The sequence below is a fragment of the Ovis canadensis genome, chromosome 15 (assembly GCF_042477335.2).
Source record: "Ovis canadensis isolate MfBH-ARS-UI-01 breed Bighorn chromosome 15, ARS-UI_OviCan_v2, whole genome shotgun sequence".
Lineage (NCBI taxonomy): Eukaryota > Metazoa > Chordata > Mammalia > Artiodactyla > Bovidae > Ovis > Ovis canadensis.
In genome coordinates this window covers 33,590,814-33,611,426 of record NC_091259.1, presented here as the reverse complement: position 1 = coordinate 33,611,426, position 20,613 = coordinate 33,590,814, and the positions used below count along the sequence as shown (strand labels likewise).

Here is a 20,613-nt window from a genome sequence, read left to right as displayed (position 1 = left end):
GGCATTTTCCACCACCAGTGGTGGTTCCTCCCTTAGTAGACCCTCAGTAACGTCAGTCTCCTTCCTTCTGATGTGTTTACCTTGAGATGGCATAGAGTTTCTTTAGGGGCCAGCACAACCTCCCAGGTCTTTATTCTTGGAGCCATTAGAATGGAATTCAGAAGTTTTGCCTTTCCTATTTGAAAACAAGAGGCAAACTTATTAATATGCAGTGTCACAACATATTGTCACATGGTAATATATGATCTATGATAAAATGTATCAATTCTGAGCACCACAAATATCTGTGGCTTCACCTCAGCATGAAGGCAAATGAGTTTCCTTTAGCTTGAGTGAGTCTGGAGATAAACTTCAATGTAACAAAATGTGTTTCACAGGAAATGTTTGATGTGGCACAGTTGGCTTATGAATCTCCTTATCTATTTGTGGTTCACTCCTTAGAGTTATTAGGCAATTTAATTTGAGCAAATGCCAGGATTACTCACTAATTAGAAGGATGTGACTGAAGGCATGAGGATGGGGAGTGTGTTGAGTGCTGGTAGAATGGGGTCTGTGACAGCGTGCAAGTCTGGTTCTGCCTGATGATATCATTTGCTAAACATTGTACTTTGTGTTGTTGTCACGCAGATAAGCCTCAAGTGCATATTCAGATGACTTACCCTCTACAAGGCCTAACCCGGGAAGGGGACGCGCTTGAGTTAACATGTGAAGCCATCGGGAAGCCCCAGTAAGTTCTGAAGGCCGAGGTTGGCAGAGGGTCATAAGCAGTAAATGTCACAACACAGACACGTGCATTCGCAGCTCACCGGCCTGTCACCTGTCTCCTGCTGTAAAGGGTGGAAGATCTTTTTCAGGAAATAGAAGAATATTCAGTGAATAGTGGAATAAATAGCTGTGGTTCTTAAGGGTGAGGATCGGGAGAAAAATGAAATGCCAGCTAAGATTGAAGTCTCAGCTAATTCTGTTTTATTATCATCAGCATGATTGTCAGAACTATTTTCTCTCACTCACATAAAATAATCCTAATAAATTTTTAGTGTGCCCACAATCTAATGATATATCTGCTACCTTCTGTGCTAATGTTTTAAGCTGCTGGAAAGATGGTTTTCAGACTTAAATTAAGCTGCTGTGTTTAGGGCCTGCTATAGGCAAATGAATTTGCCTTACTTTTCATTGTGCTTCTTCCCTCAAGGAAAAGTGACTCCTAGAAATATTTTTGTTAGTAAGGAGTGGTTTGGGAATTTTTCTCAAGGAATGTGTGTGTGTGTGTATATATATGTACTATTGCAGAAGGGAAAAGAACTGACTTTTACTCTTTATTTTATTGAAAAGTGTAAAAAAATAAAAAGCTACTTCATTTGCCCTTGCTGAATAAATGAGTGAAAGTGGATTAGACAAACTGCTCATGTTACCACTGATACAGCAGAAGCCATGTGGTGGTACCACTTTAGCTCTTAGTTTCATTTGGGGAGGAGGAGGAGTCTTTTCATCTTTCTAAGAGAAAAAAAGATTGTTTTTACCTGGGAATAAACAAACTGAAGGCAAAGACACTCTGTGGACTCACCACGTGGAGCCACAGGTCGGTGAGGGGATCCAGAGCACTCAGATTTTTTTTTCATCCCCAACAAAAAACAGAATTGAGCTCCCTCTGCTGTCCCCACGCTGCGGTTATCTCCCCCTCTCAGAGGTTTGCTAACCAGCATCTTTATCACAGTTTTCATACAAGGACCTCAGAGCATCTTCACATCTTCACAAAGCTTCCCCCAAGTCTTTGGAAAGAATTCTTCCCGTGACAGCTAAGCGATGAACTCTGAGAGAACAGAGAGCCAGAGGGGGCCTGTGGGCCCTCTTCCCACGTCAACCCTCCCTATTTAATGTGTACTTCTCCAGGGCCGAGAATTGGCTTCTCTCTTTACTCACCGTTTGGAGCTGTAAAAATGACCTTTAGGAAGGAGGAGGTGGTCTTCCTTTTGCTTTCCTTTTCCTCAGGTGTTTCGAAGTTATTTGGTTTTAAGTGCTTCCAGCTTTACCAGAGCAGTCTTCTTCTCCTTTGAACACTGCAAAAGCTTCAGCTGTTTCTTTGTGTAAACTGTTTGAACTAGGTCCCCGTTAGCAGCTTACCTCCCCTCCAAAACCATCCAGTGGTGGAAAAAAATAAATTCTCCCCAGCCTCTTGCCACACATAGTACCAGCCACATTAACCACATTTACAGAATATGGCTTGCTAACCTATATTTTGCTTCTGTATTTTTTTTTTTTTCCTCTGAAGAAGGTACTGTGTTCAATTGAATGTGCCACGAGGACAGTAAATTACATGTTTCCTTCGGGACATTGATGCCAGAGAGGGTATTTGTTTGTTCCTCTCCAATCGGCCTGGGTGCACGGTTTTCTGAGCAAGCACGCGTTACTCGCTGCTGGCCCTCCTAGCATATTACCTATTTATTTTCTCAAGAAATTGCATACAATAAAAATGGTAATTTAACTTGCCATTAAATGTTGTGAACGTTCTCGGCGCTTACCCCCACTGATGATTTCAGCTGTCAAGCAGCGGGACAGTAGGTCTGATTGCCAGGCAGACCCATTCGCCATTGCCTGCAAGGAAGACATATGCAAGGCTCATTTTTAAGTAATTTACTGGGTGGTGATGACAAACCCACATGTAATTAAAGAAAAATCATGACTTTGCATCCCCCTGGAAAACTGGAATGCTGCTTGACAGGGCTCACTTGAGTGTCCGTTCATTATGAAGCGCGGGTCTTTGGTCCTGATGCTGCTCCTGGAGGTAGTGCATGAAATGAAAGGAAGCTACTTCTGTGCTCGGATCCCTGTGACCCTGCCTTGAAAATGGCAGCTTTCAGACCCAGTCCTAGATGTGGCCTCGATTTCATAGGGGCTGCCTTGAAGGATCATAAATTCAGTGAGTTAGAAAGAGACTCTGTGTGTGTGTGTGTGTGTGTGTGTGTGTGTGTGCGCAACTGAGGCTCTGGAGTACCTTGTGAAATTTGCTTTTTCCTGATGGATACAAATGTGGTCTCTAATCATGAAAACACACTTGCCTGTGATGAGCCAGTGCTGGAGGCCCCCAGGGGTCCACATGGAGGTGTCAGCACTCCACAGCCATCGATCTGGGAGCCCGTCCCCGGGCGCCTGCGGATGCACACACTGGGCAAGGGCAGCAGCACTGGGGGCCTTGGAGAGCCACGGAGGGCAGGCACCTTGCCCAGGCACATGTAGATCGGTGGATTTGGCCTAGGAGGGTGTGGTGGCATCTTGGGTTGGTGGAGGGTAGGTTAAGGGTAGGGAATAAGGGGACAGGAAGTGACTGCATCTTTCCAGAATGAGAAGAGGTGATTTTTTTTTTCTTTTTCAAACAGCAGAGGCCAGAGAAAGCACTATTCAGAGGTAAAAGTCCATTCCTTTCTGCAAAACAAGAAATCCACTTACGTATCACAACTCTCTAAGCCAGTATCTCTGTGTGTTAGTAACCATGAGATTAATGCATGTATCACTAGCCCAGGATTTGATTTTTTTTCCCCCTAATTAATGAGATGATTAACAATGGGTGAGCTCTGTCCTGTCTGAATTGGTGTGAAACCACACAGCAGGGCATAAAAAGAGGGCACATGGTTTATTTGCTGGTTTGTTGAAGATGGATTGGAAATAATGAGACTCCTGCTTGTGGCCTGTTGAAAGTTTTTCAACATCTGATAATATTTTTAAGAAAATTATATTCCAAACAGATTTGTGGAGCCTTCACAGCTATAATTCTGTGAACTTAAAATTATCTCCAGTAGGTCCTCTTTAATTGTGTCACCCTGCATGGGATTCATTTACTGCGTGGGTGAGAAGTTTGATGCAGACATCTTGGTGGGAAGTCATAATGCAACCTGTCTCTCTCCCTTCCTTCTGCAGGCCTGTGATGGTGACTTGGGTGAGAGTCGATGATGAAATGCCTCAACATGCTGTACTGTCGGGGCCCAACCTGTTCATCAATAACCTAAACAAAACAGATAATGGTACATACCGCTGTGAGGCTTCCAACATAGTGGGGAAAGCTCATTCGGATTATATGCTGTATGTATACGGTACGTGAGAAGATGAAGCCCTCTTCCATTTGACTCATTTACTGTGTAGCTGCTGCTTGTAATTCACTCCTAAAGCTTTTGGTCAAGTTGCAAGCCAAAACGCCAGTTTGTTTCCTTCCAGAATTAAAGAAGCCTGGCCCGAGGTGGACCCCAGTGCCTCTACTAGGAGGACAGCGCCTTTTCTTTCCCTTTTCTAACCGTGGGGGTTTCCCACTAGATCACAGACTCTGGTCATGCTGAGTAGGAAAGCTGTGTCCTCAGGCACAAGCTATGGAGATTATGTTAGAAATAATGACTGCGAAATTCAGCCTTACCAATTAATGGCTCTTCAGCTCAGAAAGTCTATTCCCAGTGGTATTTTCTGATGATACCTGGGCTAGCCTTTCTCCTGCTTTGATGAGCAGAACTATCCTATTTTCAGCATGAAGCTATTACATCCCAGATGTCGCAAGCCAGTAAATACTTGAAAAAAAACAGAAAGTCCCTGGTAGCTCCGTTAACCACTATAGCCACTGCCTTAGACACATGTTTTTTTTTTTTTTCTTATTTGTCTGTTTTCTTAATATCTTTTTGCAGGATTATTAAAGCACGTGATCAGGAATTTCACTCTCTAGTCAACAAATATGTATTGTGCATCTACTTGTACCAGCCATTTTAAACTTATTTCCCATTTACAGCTTACGGTCAATTTTGTGTCTAGTGAATATTCTCTATTTAGCTGAAGAGTGCACTGCTTGTCTAGTCTTATGATGACAAATTGAGTCTCCCCTGTCCAATTGAATCTCAGTTAGTTTTACACCAGGAAGAATAGTCATGGGCTGACTTGACACAGAATGAATAACCATACACGTGACAGTTTCAGTGTCGTGTGAGTATATGAACAGGAGTGTGCATTTCTCTCATGTGAGCCACCTAAGTAATCCAAGAATAAGTGTATGTGATATATACACACACAAATCTACCTATGGGAAATCTACTCCATAACATCTTAGAACCTGACCACTTTCCCTGTGAAGAAAATAGGAGAACAATCTTTTTGATGAACTAGAGAAATCATTTAATGAAATGATTTACCCCAGGTTTCCATGGATATTAAAATATAGTTCTTAACTATACCTGAGGTTTTCTTTCTTTAGCATAAAGCAGAAGTAAAAGCTCACACCTAGTCACTTTATGTGTAGACTTCTAAGGTGTGTTTTCTTTACACACAACCTGTTTTGTCTGTTGTCCACACATTATAGCATTAATTCTCGCCAGTAGTTAAGGAGATCAGAGTGAAAGGAATGGCTCTCCGTGTAGGTGCGAAGAGGCTCTGTGTGCCCCACTTTCAGCCACCCTCGCTTTTTACTTCTATGACCCCACCGCCCCCCCCCCCCCGCCTTAACATCAGGGTTTGAGCCTCATGCAAGGCCCCAACCTTGCTGTTATCCAGGTTTACAGACTCTTTCAACTCTTTAAAAACGGCAGATGTTAAAAAAGCAGATACAAATTTTCCCAAGTCTATTATATGCTTCCTTGATTCAGAAGACTAAGTTTGATTTACTGTACCCACTGTTCCGATATCTCAAGATGAGAAACGTTTTGTGGATTTGATGGACAGGTAGTTTTAAATAATTTTGGATCCCAGCTTCTGGCTTAGCGTTTATTGAGGGCTCTCTCACTTCCTTCCACGTGCTAAGATGACAGTCTTACATGCATGATCACCTCTAATCTCCATAGTAACAAGATGACCAGGTAATGTCATCATGCTTCCATTTTAAAGATGATAAAACGAAGCTGAGAAGGGTCACATAAGTTGCCCAGGCACAAGTTTACTGAGTGTGTTTTAGAGTCACTATACTTTGACTCCAAAGTCTATAGTGAAATGTGTGTCTTTCTTTCTTTGTAGTTCCTCTTTTTCTCTCTGCTTCCTGGTAGAACAAGATTGTTCCCTGGGAATGAACTCTGGGCCAGAGCACATTATTTAAAAGACAAGAAACAGAGACCCATCCATTTAGGCGAGGGCATCTATATCCGCCTATCTCCCCAGCCCAGCATGGGGCTTCGCCTGATCTAGGCGGTTTGCTGGATCCTCAGTTCGCTACTGTCCTTCTGTAACCTGAGCTGGTAGTGATGCTTGGGTGCAGGCTAGAATGCGCACTCCAGTTCTTGCTGCTCTAGTGATAAAATGTTCTAGCAATTTGAGAAGATGGTAAGGAGGTTTTCTTTTCAAAGCCAACTGATTGCGCTACTACAGTAACTTTCAAAGTTCTTTACGAACTCAGAGTTAACGTGCCCTTAAAATGTTTAATTCTCTGGAAGTAACTTCTTCACTTGGAGAATCTATCTAGTTAGTGCCTCAGCCCCAATTGGTTTTGTTCTTTTAGCCTCTGTGTGTCAAATAGCTTATTAGCTCCACTCTGTATTTTCTTAAATAGTGACCTCACATTGCTCTTAACACTAGAAGTGATCTAAGCGTTATACCTGGTAACGGAATCTAATTCATTTAGGTCACTTGAGCCACATGTGAAGGACAGATTACCCCAGTAGTGGTAAAATAATTGAAAGTGTGTGAGTTTCACAAACTGAAAGGGACTGGTGACCTTTGTTTCTGAAATCTCTGCCCTCGTTAGTCTCTCTATCTCTCCGTGTCTGTAATCGTAGTTTCAGATCACCTTCAGGCGCACTTTGATTGTGTGGTGGACATCACACATTTTGTGCCAATGCATTTAGAAATAGGGGCAGAAATAGCTTTATAGTATATCAGGGGAGGTCTCCCAGCTACAGATGTTCCTTTTGAGTGATAAATATCGTCACTGAATCAGAACAAAGAAGGCAGGTCTCCAGGCACGGCTGAGGTGGGGCGTGGGCAGAGCAGGATATCTTGAGGGACCAGTGCCCTCGCTCACCTTGGCGTCCCCACCTCACCTGTCCCTGCATCTGCCACAGGGTGTGCGAGAATCTGGTGGTCTGCCGGGTCACAAAATGCTTCCCCGCCTGTGGCCTCCATAAGCAAGTATCCACAAAGCTCAACTGGACGTACTGTCTGTTCTTCTGAAAAAGCCATCTGAAATTATTAATGTAATCATTTCTACTTCTTGGAGGAGAATGGATTTTTTTTTTTTTAACGGATTCCTTTTGGCGCTTGTGTGAGGCTGCTTTCGCTAGTAATTTGCTGGCAGCCTCAAATAAACAGAGTCTCCCCTAAAACAGACCCGTCTGCTGTTGATTCTTCCCTGTCAAATTTGCGCATTTGTGTATGTGTGAGAGAAGTTTGTGAGAAAAATGAAAACCTCGGATTATTGATCAATGGTAGAATCTTTTAAGCAGACCGTCTAACCAAACACCAAGGTAATGTTTTTGTAAACTTCCAGGAAGTTGTGCCAACAATAAAGGTACCATATATAATTAAACTTTGGATGTATTAATTAGACAGTCTGAGAGCTCACTTGGAGATGAAAGGACACCAGATGTGTCAAGGAGAAAAAGTTGACGGGCTTTAGATAAAATTTAAAATCAAAAGCCTTCAAGTCATCTAATGCTCTATTATAGCAGAATGACTGCTTTAGTTCAAAGTCTTGCTGACAATTTAACACATTCAGTTTGATCATTTGGGTCAAAAATTTTTTTCTCTTTCATATTTGCTTTCCCTTTCCCCGCCCCCCAAATAATTTTTGAGATTACAGAAGAATATACAGTATATCAAACAGCTGACAGAGCATTTCCTATCAGGTTTCCTGGTTTTAGGGTCAAGTCTTGTTTATATTTAGTTGTCTTGTTTACAAGATGGAAATGTTCTTCAGTGTTATCACTGTCGCCCACGTAGGTCAGGCTTAAGCAAAGGCAACGAACTCATTAATATTTATAAGTGGTAAAATTTATTGACTTTTAAGAAATAAAATCTCAGTAAAATCTCACATGCCTGGAACTTGATATTTAGTGGTGACATTCTCTCTTCTTTGTATTTATTACAAGTATAGAAGTAGTTTTACTTCCTGCTGGGATGTATTGATGGAGAATAATGAAGTTAACAGTCAGAGAGCAAGAGGCAGGCGAGCACTCTTCCTTGGCCGATAGGAGCTCTTTAGATAGAGCAGCACCATCTCCTCCTTTCTCCCACCGGTAAAAGTATGAAAGAAAATGCCAACATTGTACCCTCTCGGGGACTGAGTCGGTCTAACCCCACCCTTTGAAGTTGGATGGGAGGGTGTCATAGGTGTTTATTTTTTCCTCCCTTTTCTACTTCTCGTCTTCTCATCCCTAGTTCACTTCATTAGTACAAATTTTCTTTTCTTCTTTTCTTAGCTCTTCTGGATAAGGCTTTGGGATATAATTAGAAGACATAAATCTTTGTGGGGGGATGGGGGTTTTGAGTTTCAAACAAACATCTCAGTGTCTTCATGCCTTTGTTTTGTCATTACTGGTCATTGTTGTGTTCAGCATTGTGGGTTTGATTTTCCTTTTTTTTTTATCCAGATCCCCCCACAACTATCCCTCCTCCCACAACAACCTCCACCACCACCACCACCACCACCACCATCCTCACCATCATCACAGGTACGGTACCTTCATTGCCATTGAAAATGTCCTGAATGTATATTGTCTTTCTGGTATGTATAAAAAAAGAAGCCTTAAAAGGTCTCTTTGAATCCTTGGAATTGAAGTATTCCTTCATTTGGTAATTTGAAAGACATTACATACTGTGTTCTCAAGTTGAATCTTAAGGACCTCAGAAAAATCTTTAACATCCAAACGATTTAACAGTAGGATCAGCTATTTTGCAGAATTCTTTTTTAAGCATCACCGTGCAAAGCAAAATGCTAGGGAAAGTGGCAGCCTGGCTCTTAGAGGCTGGATAGCTTGTGTTTAGCCACGGTTGGCAAAATGGTAAGTATCCTAGCTTTGGATCCTCTCCTTGTCTTAATTTCATCTTAATCCACGTGAAAGAAAATACCCAGCCTTTACCATGCCTGTGTGGGCCATGTTCCTAAATGCATCATCCTTTTTGTCCCAGAGAGTACCTGCTGAGAGTGTGTCGCCTGGGGACCCACCATCCTTTCCACGCTGGGCACTCCTGTACCCCTTGCTGCCCTCCGTTAAACGTTGGAGGAGTGGAAGAGGCAGCCACAGCAGTTATCACTCTGTGGTTTAGCTCTTTGGACTCTCTGAAACTTATTCAAAAAGTTTCACTGTCTTCTATTTCTGACCATCGCTGAGGGAGGAGATGTGCCTTCCAGTCCCTTCTTCCTGGTCCTCAGCAGCTCTCAATGCTTGATATTGCTTGTCTGGGAGGCTTGGAGTTTTCTCTGCCAGCCAGGGTGGGAAAGGTTACAGCCTTACCATGTCAGCTAGTCATGCAAGATTTCCTTACATAAGGCTGCACCTACCTGCTATCGACAGGTACCTGCCCCAGAAACACGGAAAAGTAGTTATTCTATGAGACCCCCCCCCCAAAAAAAAATCTCTTTAAAAATTAACTTTTGCACTCCATCTCTGAGCCATGTGCTCTGGTGTACAATCCTATCACTGGACTTCTTTAAAATCGCTGAACAGTATACTCATCTTTATCCTCCTTACCACCCTAGATATGGCAAACATCCTTCACATTAACTTTCTGGAGATGTTTTCAGTTTTCCCAGGTCTCGGCGAGATAGACAAAATGAAAATTCTAAGTGGTCAGTGATAGAGGAGGCCTCATCAGTTTATTAAATGTAACAGTAGATGGTCTAATTTCACTTTTCTTCTCCTTTCTTAAGTATGACAGTGGAACAGAGAACTTTGAAATAAGCCACTAGTGAGGATGGTTTGAATGGTGTCTGTGAAAACATCAGTGTGTGCCCTTAGTTGGAAAGTTCCTGAAAATCCATCAATTGGTATTTGTGTCTCTCTCTAATCTCAGCTCCAGCCAGGCTGCCTCCTAAATTCTTATCTGTGTGTGTTTCCCTTTTAGCTCTCTGTTAGTTTCTTCTGCTTCTTACGTAAATTCAGTTTATGAGTAGAGCAAATAGATTCCTCCCACTTTCTGTATCGTTAGTAAAGACAGCAAAGACGCTCCTTCCTGACTCTGATTTCTAGAGCAACCACGCTAACATCTCTCCATGCTAGGGACCAGGTGTTTGCCTTTCATGATTTCTTACCTCTCATCCCAGTAGTGAGCCAATTAAGCTTAAGCTCCTGTTACCAGGTTTTCATGAATTTTCCTATGAATGACCCTTTGAATGTCATTGTAAATTACATCCAGCCCACTCGCCGCTGCCCTGCCTGTGTGAATCCATTGAGAAAACCCATTGATGGTCTTTTTTCTTTACAGAAGTTGCCCAGGTATGAGCCTACCTTGATTACCTCTCCTTGTTTCCATCTAGGTAACCAGTCAAGTTTACAGCATAAGCGCCACATTTCTCCTTAGTGTGGAGCCACTACTTTTCATTTGTGGCTAGCCTGTCACTAGCTTAGGCTGTTTTTATTTGTTTTTAAAGACCCTTCATAACAGCCCCTCAACTCCTCCCCTCTCGCCGTCAATCTCAGCAACTTGGCAGAGGCACTTCAATCACACTCCAAATCCTTCAGTCCAGACTGAAGCTCATTGCACGTCCTGAAACAGCTGCAACTCACTGTTATCACAGTTCCAACCACGGAGACTCCATTTGAGAGGAAATTTTAAAAACAAGCAATGCTATGTTTCTGGCCACATCACAGGTACCTTTATAGGGACTTGTCTGCTCCTCCCCCTCGTCTCCTGGCATCAGCTCAAGGTCATGAAAGACGATATCGTAGATGCACTTGTGGCCTCCTGATGTTCCTAGCGGAACCCTCTCTACACACAGATGCACTTGTGGTGATGAATGCCCTGATTTCTCAGTGGCACACCCAAGAGTGGTTAAAGCAAAATTGCCTCTAAAACAACACTGGAGAATCCGTTGCCTTAATGGGTGTGATCTCACAGGCTTGCTATGTCTTAACAAGCAGTGTTATATATATTTATCTTGCCCAGAAAGTGTACTTGTGGAATTTAACATTTGCTCCTTTCTTCAAACAGATTAAAGGTTACGGAGCCGAATGATTCCACATCCCATTTTAAAGGTCCAGGCCATCTCCTAGATTTAGATTGGTTCCTAAAAAAATCTTCCAGACTGAATCTTGACAAATGGAGAGCTAAATTAATTTCTACTGCTCTTCTTGCTTGTACTGTTTGGTATATTACAGCTAACCATTAGCCTTAAAAGCTTCAACAGCTAAATCTAGTGACAGTAACATAAAGCGTTGGCTTGAAAAAAAAAAAAAAAAAGGAAGAGGAAGCCCACAGGCATCTTATTTATTTTCTCCCAGGCAAATGCAATGACTGAAACACATTCCCTAGGTCAGAGTTTCATTACAAGCAAAATGTACAAATGCTTTGAAACTGAAAAAATGTTTTGAAACTCGAAAGGTCATAGATGATTTCTGATGTCTCTGAAAGGAAGTGTTCCAGCATTGTCTTTTATCTTCCACAACCGGAATAATCGAATTGTTCCCCTTGTTAGGGAGGCAGGCCTCCATGAGTTCTCAGTCACCTGACTCCCTCAAAACATGTTAGCACTTCATTCTGGAGGCCCTGGTAAAAGAGGAATTGTGAGCCCAACCTGGGGCTTCCCACATGGCTTGATGGTAAAGAACCCACCTGCCAATGCAAGAGAAACAAGTTCGATCCTTGAGTCAGGAAGATCCCCCAGAGAAGAAAATGGCAACCCACCCCAGTATTCTTGCCATGGGCAATCCCATGGACAGAGGGCTACAGTCCATGGGATCGCAAAAGAGACAGATATGACTTAGCTGTTCAGCAACGACAGCTTGACTTGATGCTGCCCACCCAGAATCATAGGTGGGTGGAGGAGCAGGGCATCACTGCCTCACATCCATTCTGCGTGGGGAAGCTCTCCTGACTTAGATGTAAAGGCCACATCTAAAGGTAGCTTCATCTTTGGAAGATTTTTGCAGGCTCTAGAGTCCTGAAAGGATGATTTGATGTCAGTTTGCCATATGAGCATTGTTGTGGCTTTGTAACTGTTCACCCACCATTAGAATCTTTTTCTGAATAAGAAGCCATTTGAGGGATGGAGTTGGGATGGGAGCCGCACAGAGCCTCCTGTGATGTCCCTTAAGATTCTTTGGTGTCTCTGCTGTCTTTCATGTACATTGATATTCTAACCACATATTTCTGTTTTGACTATTGCTACTGGCAGGCCCCCACTTATTTTTTTTTTTCTTTTAACATCAAGTCTGTGTGGTTTCATTCATGGAAGATACATGCTATAATATGAAAGTGCAAACTGCATAATTTAAATTGTCTCTGGCATCCTCTTCTAAAATACAGAGACAGCCAACCATTACCCATGGTAACAGTCCTCCATGGAGATTCCTTTCAGAAACCAGAATCAAAGAAAAATCTATCGCCATACAGGGGGGAGCATTGTTCTGTTTTGTTTTGAGCTTTCTTTAAAATTGGTTGATTTTGTATATCAGATGTACATAAAAATACCTGTTTTGTGTTTGGGGATAGTTTTGCCCCTGTCTGCCAGTTGGGTCAGTCACCTTAGGGAAATATTCTGTTTCCTTCCATAGTTAATGTGGATATTGTATTGGATCTGCTTGGTTGTGCCCTGGGTTAGATGCTTGATGAGAAAAGTAACATAGAAAACAGCACTCAGTTTTAAACACCCTTAGCAGCCTAAATATAAAATTCAGGCCGGGAGGAGTTCAACCTGTAGGTCACACTTATACGTGCAACTGTCATAAATTAAAAAATTAAAATCACCTTAGAATAAGAAATGAATAGCTATAGGGCCAAAATCTGAAACACATTTAAAAATCCTTTCATAAGAATGAAGTAGGTCATTTCTAAATGAATTTTTCTCTTTTTGAAAGTACATATCCAATTAAAATATTTTGTGTTTCTTGGAAAAGAAAACAGCATGGATTTTCTTATTGGCATCTGAGCACCCAGTATTCAATATACCTTGGAGAAAGTGTGTCCCCCAGGCTCACACTATTATTTTGGCTTTCATAGTCTCCTATTCGTAAGCTTTTCTGTGTGTAATGTGGGTCAGATCACATAAATAAAGGAGGTAAGAACAGCCTTTATCCTTCGGGGATATTTGTAGAAGATGCCAAATTGGGGAAACTTAACACCCTGGCACATGTTTTTAGTTTCCTAAATGCAAAGGAAAGAAGTATACCTGTCTTAAGACTGACTATAGAGCTTTGCTCCACATTGAGCTGTCTGTTATCCAGGGTCCTGCCTTCATGATCCCTACGCTCTGCTGTTGACGTTTGCATGATGTCAAGGGTAATGCTCATAGGGCGTTCATTCACCAAATATCAAGGACCCGTAATATGTATAGCGGCGTGCTAGCACCCATGGAGACAGTAAATTCCTGGAACCCCTTGAAATATAGCTGAGGGAATAGATGATACCCACCGGAACTCAGTAGCAAGAGATACTGTGCACTTAGGGCTGATGCAGAAGATTGGCGAGGTCATCACAGAAGTAGAAGTTGGTCTGTGCCATCAGGGAACGTATAGAAAGTGGATGCGGAAGGATGGCATTTTGGAAATTAAGCATGAAGACCTAACTTCACCTCAAGCATCTATCTTCAGTGTGTGTGCCTGTCTTGTGTGTGTTTAAATCCTGGGTATATACTAAACCACTGTTGCTAGGAGATACTCATCTCTCATCCTAGAATGTTTACTAAATTGCCTTTCTTCTTGAGTTTGTATCTACTCCATTAAGACTGTTTTTCATTCATCATTTACTGAATGCTCATCAAATGTTACTGATATATATGCCAGTATGTCTGGTGACAAGAATATTATTAGGGCCCTAGCAGACACTCAGGAGCCATCTTTGTTGTAATGAGCTCCCTTTTCAGGTTTTTGCACCCTAAGTGCATTGACCACTTTTTTTCCATACTGCCTCAACTGTGCCCATTTTTATTTTACTGCTGCTGATAAGCTTATTACAGATACCGTCAATAGCCAACTGGTTTTGACCCATATTGACTTAGGAGAGAATGGAAGAAATTAATGATGAAGGGCACCTGATTCTGCATTTTTTTTTAAAAGTGGATGAGGGATAGGAAGTGAGAATTTTTCTAATGCTTCTAATCATCATTTCTGTCATCATCCATACTCTTATGCTCCTTGTTGAAAAAGAATCCAAGAGAGAAGGAATTGACATGTTTTCATACTGAAGACTGATGCACAACAGTGCAAAAAAAAAAAAAATCATCTCACTTTAAATACAGGTTTCTTAGGATTAGAAAGTTGGAGCGATCTCATTGTTAGGCAGTGCAGGGCTTGGCAGGAAGGACCCGGCCCTGGGAGTATCTACCCGGGGACGAGTATCAGCTACTACTTCTAGAGCTGCTCCCCACTGTCCACCATCAGCCTCCTTGTCCCTGCCTTCCCGTCACTGTGCCTCACCCCTCTCTGCCACGCCTCCCACCCAGCACTGACAAACAACGTGGGAGAGGAATTGTTCTCCTTGTTAAATGAAACCACGGTACAGATCCCTATTGTTTTCAGAACATCTGGCTTGCCGATGCAAGGATCTCAGGGGCATAGCAGCACTCGTGAACAATTCTGAAGAAGCTTTTAACAAAACTTGAAATTAACCAAAGGAAAAACCAAACCTAGTCCCCTTCTCGCAGATCCTTGGTGCACAGCTTCTCCTCTCAAAGGAGAGGCGACGTGAAGACGGAAGGGAGCTTCTCGTGGGTCAGTCTCTCCCCTCAGAGGAGAGGCGACGTGAAGACGGAAGGGAGCTTCTCATCAGTCTTATACTCGGGCCTGTTAGCTTCATTCCTATCCACTTCCCCCATCCCTGAGAAATGGGAGTTTAATTAAAACCTAACATAAATGGGAAGAAAATTAACTGGGGAATGGGTAGAAAATAAATTTCAAAGTTTAATTTTTTAGCACGTATGTTTGCTTTCAATAGATTTCAAGTATGTCAGAAAGAAAGAAAAGAAAAAAAAACTATAATATATATTGGCTAGTACGGCACAACTGTGAGAATAAAATTGTCAGGGGAATTCCTCGCCTGCCCCGGCATCCAGATTTAAAGCAGTTCCATAACACAAACTGAAGAGGAATTCAATTAAGAAAACCCATTGGCTCCTTATTGACTTTAGTTAAGAAAATAAACCAAGGGAAAGTGTATTAAAATATGTCTGGACTGCTTAGTATGCTTTCATCTAAGCTTATGACAATCAAAATGGCAGAATTTAAATTCTTTACAATTAAGCTCTGCTTTCGAGCAGATTGGGTTCTCTGGGTTATTACCCTGTGCATTTTTTAATGTATACCCTACTCCCACCCCTCCCTGCCTCCCCAAAAAAGCAGCCTTGCAGTGAATCTGGGTATTGTAAAGCAGGAACACCACAGAGCAATTGGAGAAGAAAAAGTATTTAAGGTTGTAAATTTAATTTTGTTCTTGGATTTTCATTTTCATTTATGGCACCCGTTGTGTTTGAGACCACGGACTAATTTATGGATTAGTTTTAAACCCCCAGTCTGTCACACTCAATGAACAATTCTAAGTTGGAGAGAATCCATATGAAAGGATTAGAATGTGCCACAGTGGAGCTTACACATGACTGTTTCAACTAAATAGTGTCCAGCTGCCTCACACACATTTTTTGGTGGGTTTTGTTTTGGGGATTTTTCTTTTTTTTTTTTTTTTTTTTGCTTCTTGGTTAAACAGCTAGAGTCTCTAATCTGACATATTGTCTGAACCTTTTGATTTTGAAAATATACTGTCATGTGAAATATAGGTGATGTTTAATTTATTCAAGGTAGAGTTCCATAAACTGTTTGTATGGCTGGGAGACTGAAAGTCGATATTTAGCGAAATGTTCATCTTTCAAACAGCAGTGCAGGCCCTACCCTTGGTTACCTTGTTTAATTATACTCATAAAACAGCTAGGGAGTGACTATTAAGACCATACACACTTACTGGCTTTGCAAGAACGTGGGATTGTTTTTTCTTGACCATATACAATAAATGTACGATAAATTACTCCCTCATTGTAATTAAAATTAAAATAGAGACAATAGCTCAACAAGGCCTTTTTAATTTCATAGCCCTATACCACCGTTAAGTCCACCTCAACTTTCTGTGACCTATTTTTCTCCTAGGCTTAGTGCAAAGATTAGTTTTTAAAGACAGCCACAGAATGAGGTTTGAAGAAAGCCTCCGTTAGGGCAATTAGGCACTCTCATTTTTCAAGTTAATTACAGCCTATGTTATCTTCTACTGGAAAGTTACTGTTTGCGTCTTGCCTGTGCTTAGAATGTTGTAAAACAATATAGTGACCCCACAAGTTGATTCACAGGGGTGGGCTAGCACATCTTTCCAGCCTTCTGATTACAATACCTTAACAAATCCTACTGCACAGAGCCACACTCACTTCAGAGCCAGGGTGTCTATGGTTTCTGCGTGAAGTCATAATGCAATTATGAAGGAGAATTAGATTCTGTCACCATGCTGTCCTGTGGAGAGCACAAAGTCACTTCTAAAGGATTTTTTTTTTCCATTCTTTACTTGAAATAGCCTCTGTTCAGATACCACACCAGATGCTCTTAGAGAAATGGAATCAGCAACTCCCCCAGTATACCCTCCAATCTTGGTCTCAACTTTGTAGCCAGGCTGTGTGTCTGCTGGTCTCCGCTCCATTGCTGATCCCTGGTTTTTGCCACTCCCAGCTGCAGTAACTGTGTTGTTTACTTGAACATGTGCTTGCTTTTAACTGTTCTAGAACTGTGTGTTTTCCTTCTCAACGTCCCTTTCTCTTTCCTGTTGGGTGCAATTGATGGATTTTGCATCCCCAGAACAAGGAGGCAAGCTGCACTATGAACTTCTTTTGTTTATCCTCTGGTACCCACAGAGTAGTGTACACCCAGCTTCTGTTTGTTTGATTTTGTCATAAAGCCAACATGATGTTGTGATGTAGGAAGACAGTTTCTTGTCTTCCTACAAGTCATCTGTTAATGCTAAGACATCATTTTTGAGGACCCTTAGGTTTTATCCCAATCCCTTTCTTTCATTTTATGTTAATGATTTAACTGGTGAAAATAAAGCATATTAGAATGCTGCTACAAAAATAATGAACCAAAATGTTTACTGCTTTTTTTAAAAAAAATTTTGGAAAAGAACCAGTGTCTAGCCATAGAATGTATAAACTTGCATTTAAGTGTTTCTATACAAATGTGCATTTGATTTTGCCCCTCCTTTAAAAGCACCGCAAACTAACCTTGATTTGGATGTTTCAAGTAAGGAGATGTGTTGTGAGCATCTGATGTAGAGATGTTTCAACTGTACAATTTTCGGTATTGTTTTTTAACTGCTATTTTACGCACACAGACTTGTCAGTAAGTATTGCGTTCTGATGTGGTTTATGTTTTTCTTTCCTTCATCTGTTCTTCAGAAACTCAGCTATAAGTTATATTAAGCTGCAATGGCCTCTCAGACTTGTAGTTAATTCTGGCTCCTTAGAAGGGCTCTAATTTTTTGATGGTCTAGGATCCTGAGGAGGGCATGCCAATGAAGGGAAACACCGGTGTGAATTCATGTGTCATATTTACAAATCAGAAGCACCAGGCTCCTTGGACCAAAAACAAAGTTGCATTTTGGCATTATGGTGCATTTAAACATTGCCTGTGTCAAGTCCGAAAGAGTCTTTCGGAGTCTCTTAAACTCGTGAAAATGATTACCAGCTGCATGATTTTTTAAAAAAAGTACAGACAACTACTCAACAGTGTTAACCCCAAATCCCACTTCCCCTCGACGTGACCAGCTTGTGTGTGGGTGTCACCACTGCTCTGGCCAGAAGGGGTCCATGGAGGGAGACACCTTGAGAGGTGGAACTGAACGTTAAAACCCGGCCAGATGGGTTGATGGCGGAATGGAGTTGGCTAGAAGAGTGGTGTTAAATAAGACTTTGGAAAAAGAATGTCACCATGCATTTTGCTAGATATTTATCCCACTTCCCCTGTAGCCAAAATGAGAAAGGAAATTTCTGGAGCCCCTTGGGGAATTTTCCATGAAGAGGAGCCAATCCAGCAGGCCTGATTTTGAAGCCTGAAAGGTTTTGAAGGAGAAAACTTGAACAGCATTAGAAATAGAAGAAGAAAGAGACAAACCATGGTTTCTTCCACAGCAAGTGCATCTGGCAGTGAAAAAGCTTCATGTGCCATCTCCTAATTCACCCTGGAGGCAGGACTTCTGGCAGCTCACAGCAGTGAAAGTGGTTCTGGATAAAGGGTCTGGATGACTGGATGCTTTAACTTTGGGAATGTCACATGATGAGAAGTGGCGTTTCACGAATTACGTGGACCTGGTGTTTCCGTGCCAGACTTCTGCTCTTAGGAGTGTAGCATAGTAAGATCTGCAGTGAAGAACGGGTGAGTGGTGAGTGTCTGTGTGTGTGGTTGTGGGTGTGGGTGTATAAAGATCAGCCCAAAAACCTTTAACATGTTCATCCCCATGGCCTCCAAGTTAACTGAACTTTCCAGCTGAATTCTGCTGAGATAACACACTGGATGAAAATCTTGAACCCCTGTATTCATCTGCAGGCATCTGCCTATGAGCCGTAAAAGGATCCTAAACGTGCAACTGACTCAGTGGCGCCTGATTGGGAGTAAAGCCCAAGTGCCCGGGTGGGTTGGGTTAAAACAAAGGCAATGTTTGAATGTATGAATCTGTTGTTCAGCCAGCCTCTCAACTGAGTGTTTGTGTCGCAGTCCTAAGCCTTGGTGCGTTCAGAGCCATCCACCAGTCACTGGGTTTGCACTGGTGTTTCTCATCACTTTGCATGTTCCCCTGACTCTTGTCTAGCAAATAGATGTGTCCTGGCAAGCCCCCAAAACCAAAGAAGTTACTGTTATCCTCACTGGCTCGCAGCTTTGAGCTGAAGGCATGTCTTAAAACAGTGCAACTCACTTCAGATGCTTTTGGCTTTTCATTTATTATTGCTTGTCACGCGATGTTCTTTGAAAGCTTGCTCATATATTATCTGTTCCATTTTTTTCCATTTTCCCTTTTTTTGCATGCCGTTCCTCCTGTTTCTTCCCTTCCTCCAATCCTCTGTTCCCGTCTGTAGACACCACGGCGACGACAGAACCAGCAGTTCACGGTTGGTACCACATTACTGTTTATCTACTTTCTCAGCACTGCTGAGCGGCAAGGCAAGCCTGGGAAAAAGAGAAATGTAGTCTTCAAGGGAAACTGTGTTCCAAGTAGACTGATCTCATAAATGTACTCTAATTTGTGAGGCTTAAAAGGATGTCGAGTCTTGTCATTTCTGTTGAAAGTTCAGTGGCCAATGGATGCAGTCTGAGATGAGGCTGCCTCTGCGCCGGCTAGCTGGGTTAGAGGAAGTTTTAGCTGCATGTAGCCCTTATTTCTACATTGCCACCAGACCCTGAAACATAAGGGACTCCAAAAAAAGAACTAATATTTGCCTTAAAATCATAGCATCTGAATTAAAGGCCCAGTTGCTTTCTTCATTTATAGGCTAGAGTCCCAGGCACATCTTGAAGAGGAGTCATTTGTAGGACAGATCAGGGCGAAAGATTCCTGTTTCAATGCATGATGTAGGAATGAGGAAGAAGTTTGTTCTTTAATTATACTCCCAATTGTATTTACCTCCATGAGCATGTGTGCTTAATCTCCATGTGTGCATATAAGTTTATACATTTGGCAGAAAACATCTCCAGACTAAGAAGGATACCATACATACATTTCAACAGCATTAACTGAGACCTGAAAAAGATCATTTGTTGGGGGGGTATCTTGTAGACAAAAGACTAAAAGAACAAACTCATTATGATTTCAGCCAAAAGTGAATAAAAATCAAATAAGTGAAGCTCAGGAGCAGGTATCAGGGAATCCTTTTCCCAATTTCTCCTCTGACTTCCTAGGTTGGAAGAGGTCTATTCACTTTTCTATGTCTCTCCCATTAGAAAATGAGAATCATGTTTCATCTGTATATTACTTAGCTCAAATCTCACCCTGCTGATATTGTGCTTTGGAGAGAGATGTTAGTTAAAAGTAGGCTGAATTTTAATAACTGAATCCAAGGGAATTATTTGGTAAAGGGCCTACTTAAATCACTTTGCACACTGTGGCAGAGTTGAAATCCATCATTTAAATGACAAAAGGTGATCAGCCAAGCCTGTGTTGTTCATTCAACTTTTAGAGAAACAGCTCTTCCAAGTACGACTGACCTTCTTAAATAGACCTACACTTAGACCTTACCAGTTAGAAATCTCTGGCAAAACCTGTGTAAGCTGGCCTTGAAGGTCAGGCCTTGATACTTGGCGACCACCTCTATACCTGGATCTCCTGATGAGAAATTCTAAGAAAGCAGAACAGAGGTGGGTGTGGGGTAATACCCTTTCAGGCCCTAATCCACCTCTCCCCACCCTTTTCTGTTATTGGCATAAAGGGAAAAGTTCATAAAATTAGTTAAACGGCCAGACACACCAACAATCATGAGAAATCAATTAGGTA

At 41.9% G+C, this 20,613-nt stretch overlaps 1 protein-coding gene across 3 annotated transcripts in view; it reads left to right on the top strand.

Moving 5' to 3' along the window:
• The window catches only part of CADM1 (cell adhesion molecule 1), a 363,575-nt gene that overhangs the window by 321,919 nt on the left and 21,043 nt on the right, over positions 1-20,613 (top strand). For 2 of the 3 annotated variants that reach the window (XM_069555072.1, XM_069555071.1), the window contains exons 6-9: positions 628-727; positions 3,913-4,085; positions 8,541-8,621; positions 19,202-19,234. In XM_069555072.1, the coding sequence (XP_069411173.1) occupies positions 628-727; positions 3,913-4,085; positions 8,541-8,621; positions 19,202-19,234 (387 nt within the window). The remainder of the gene's footprint in view (positions 1-627; positions 728-3,912; positions 4,086-8,540; positions 8,622-19,201; positions 19,235-20,613) is intronic. The other variant, XM_069555075.1, reaches the window with a different exon arrangement.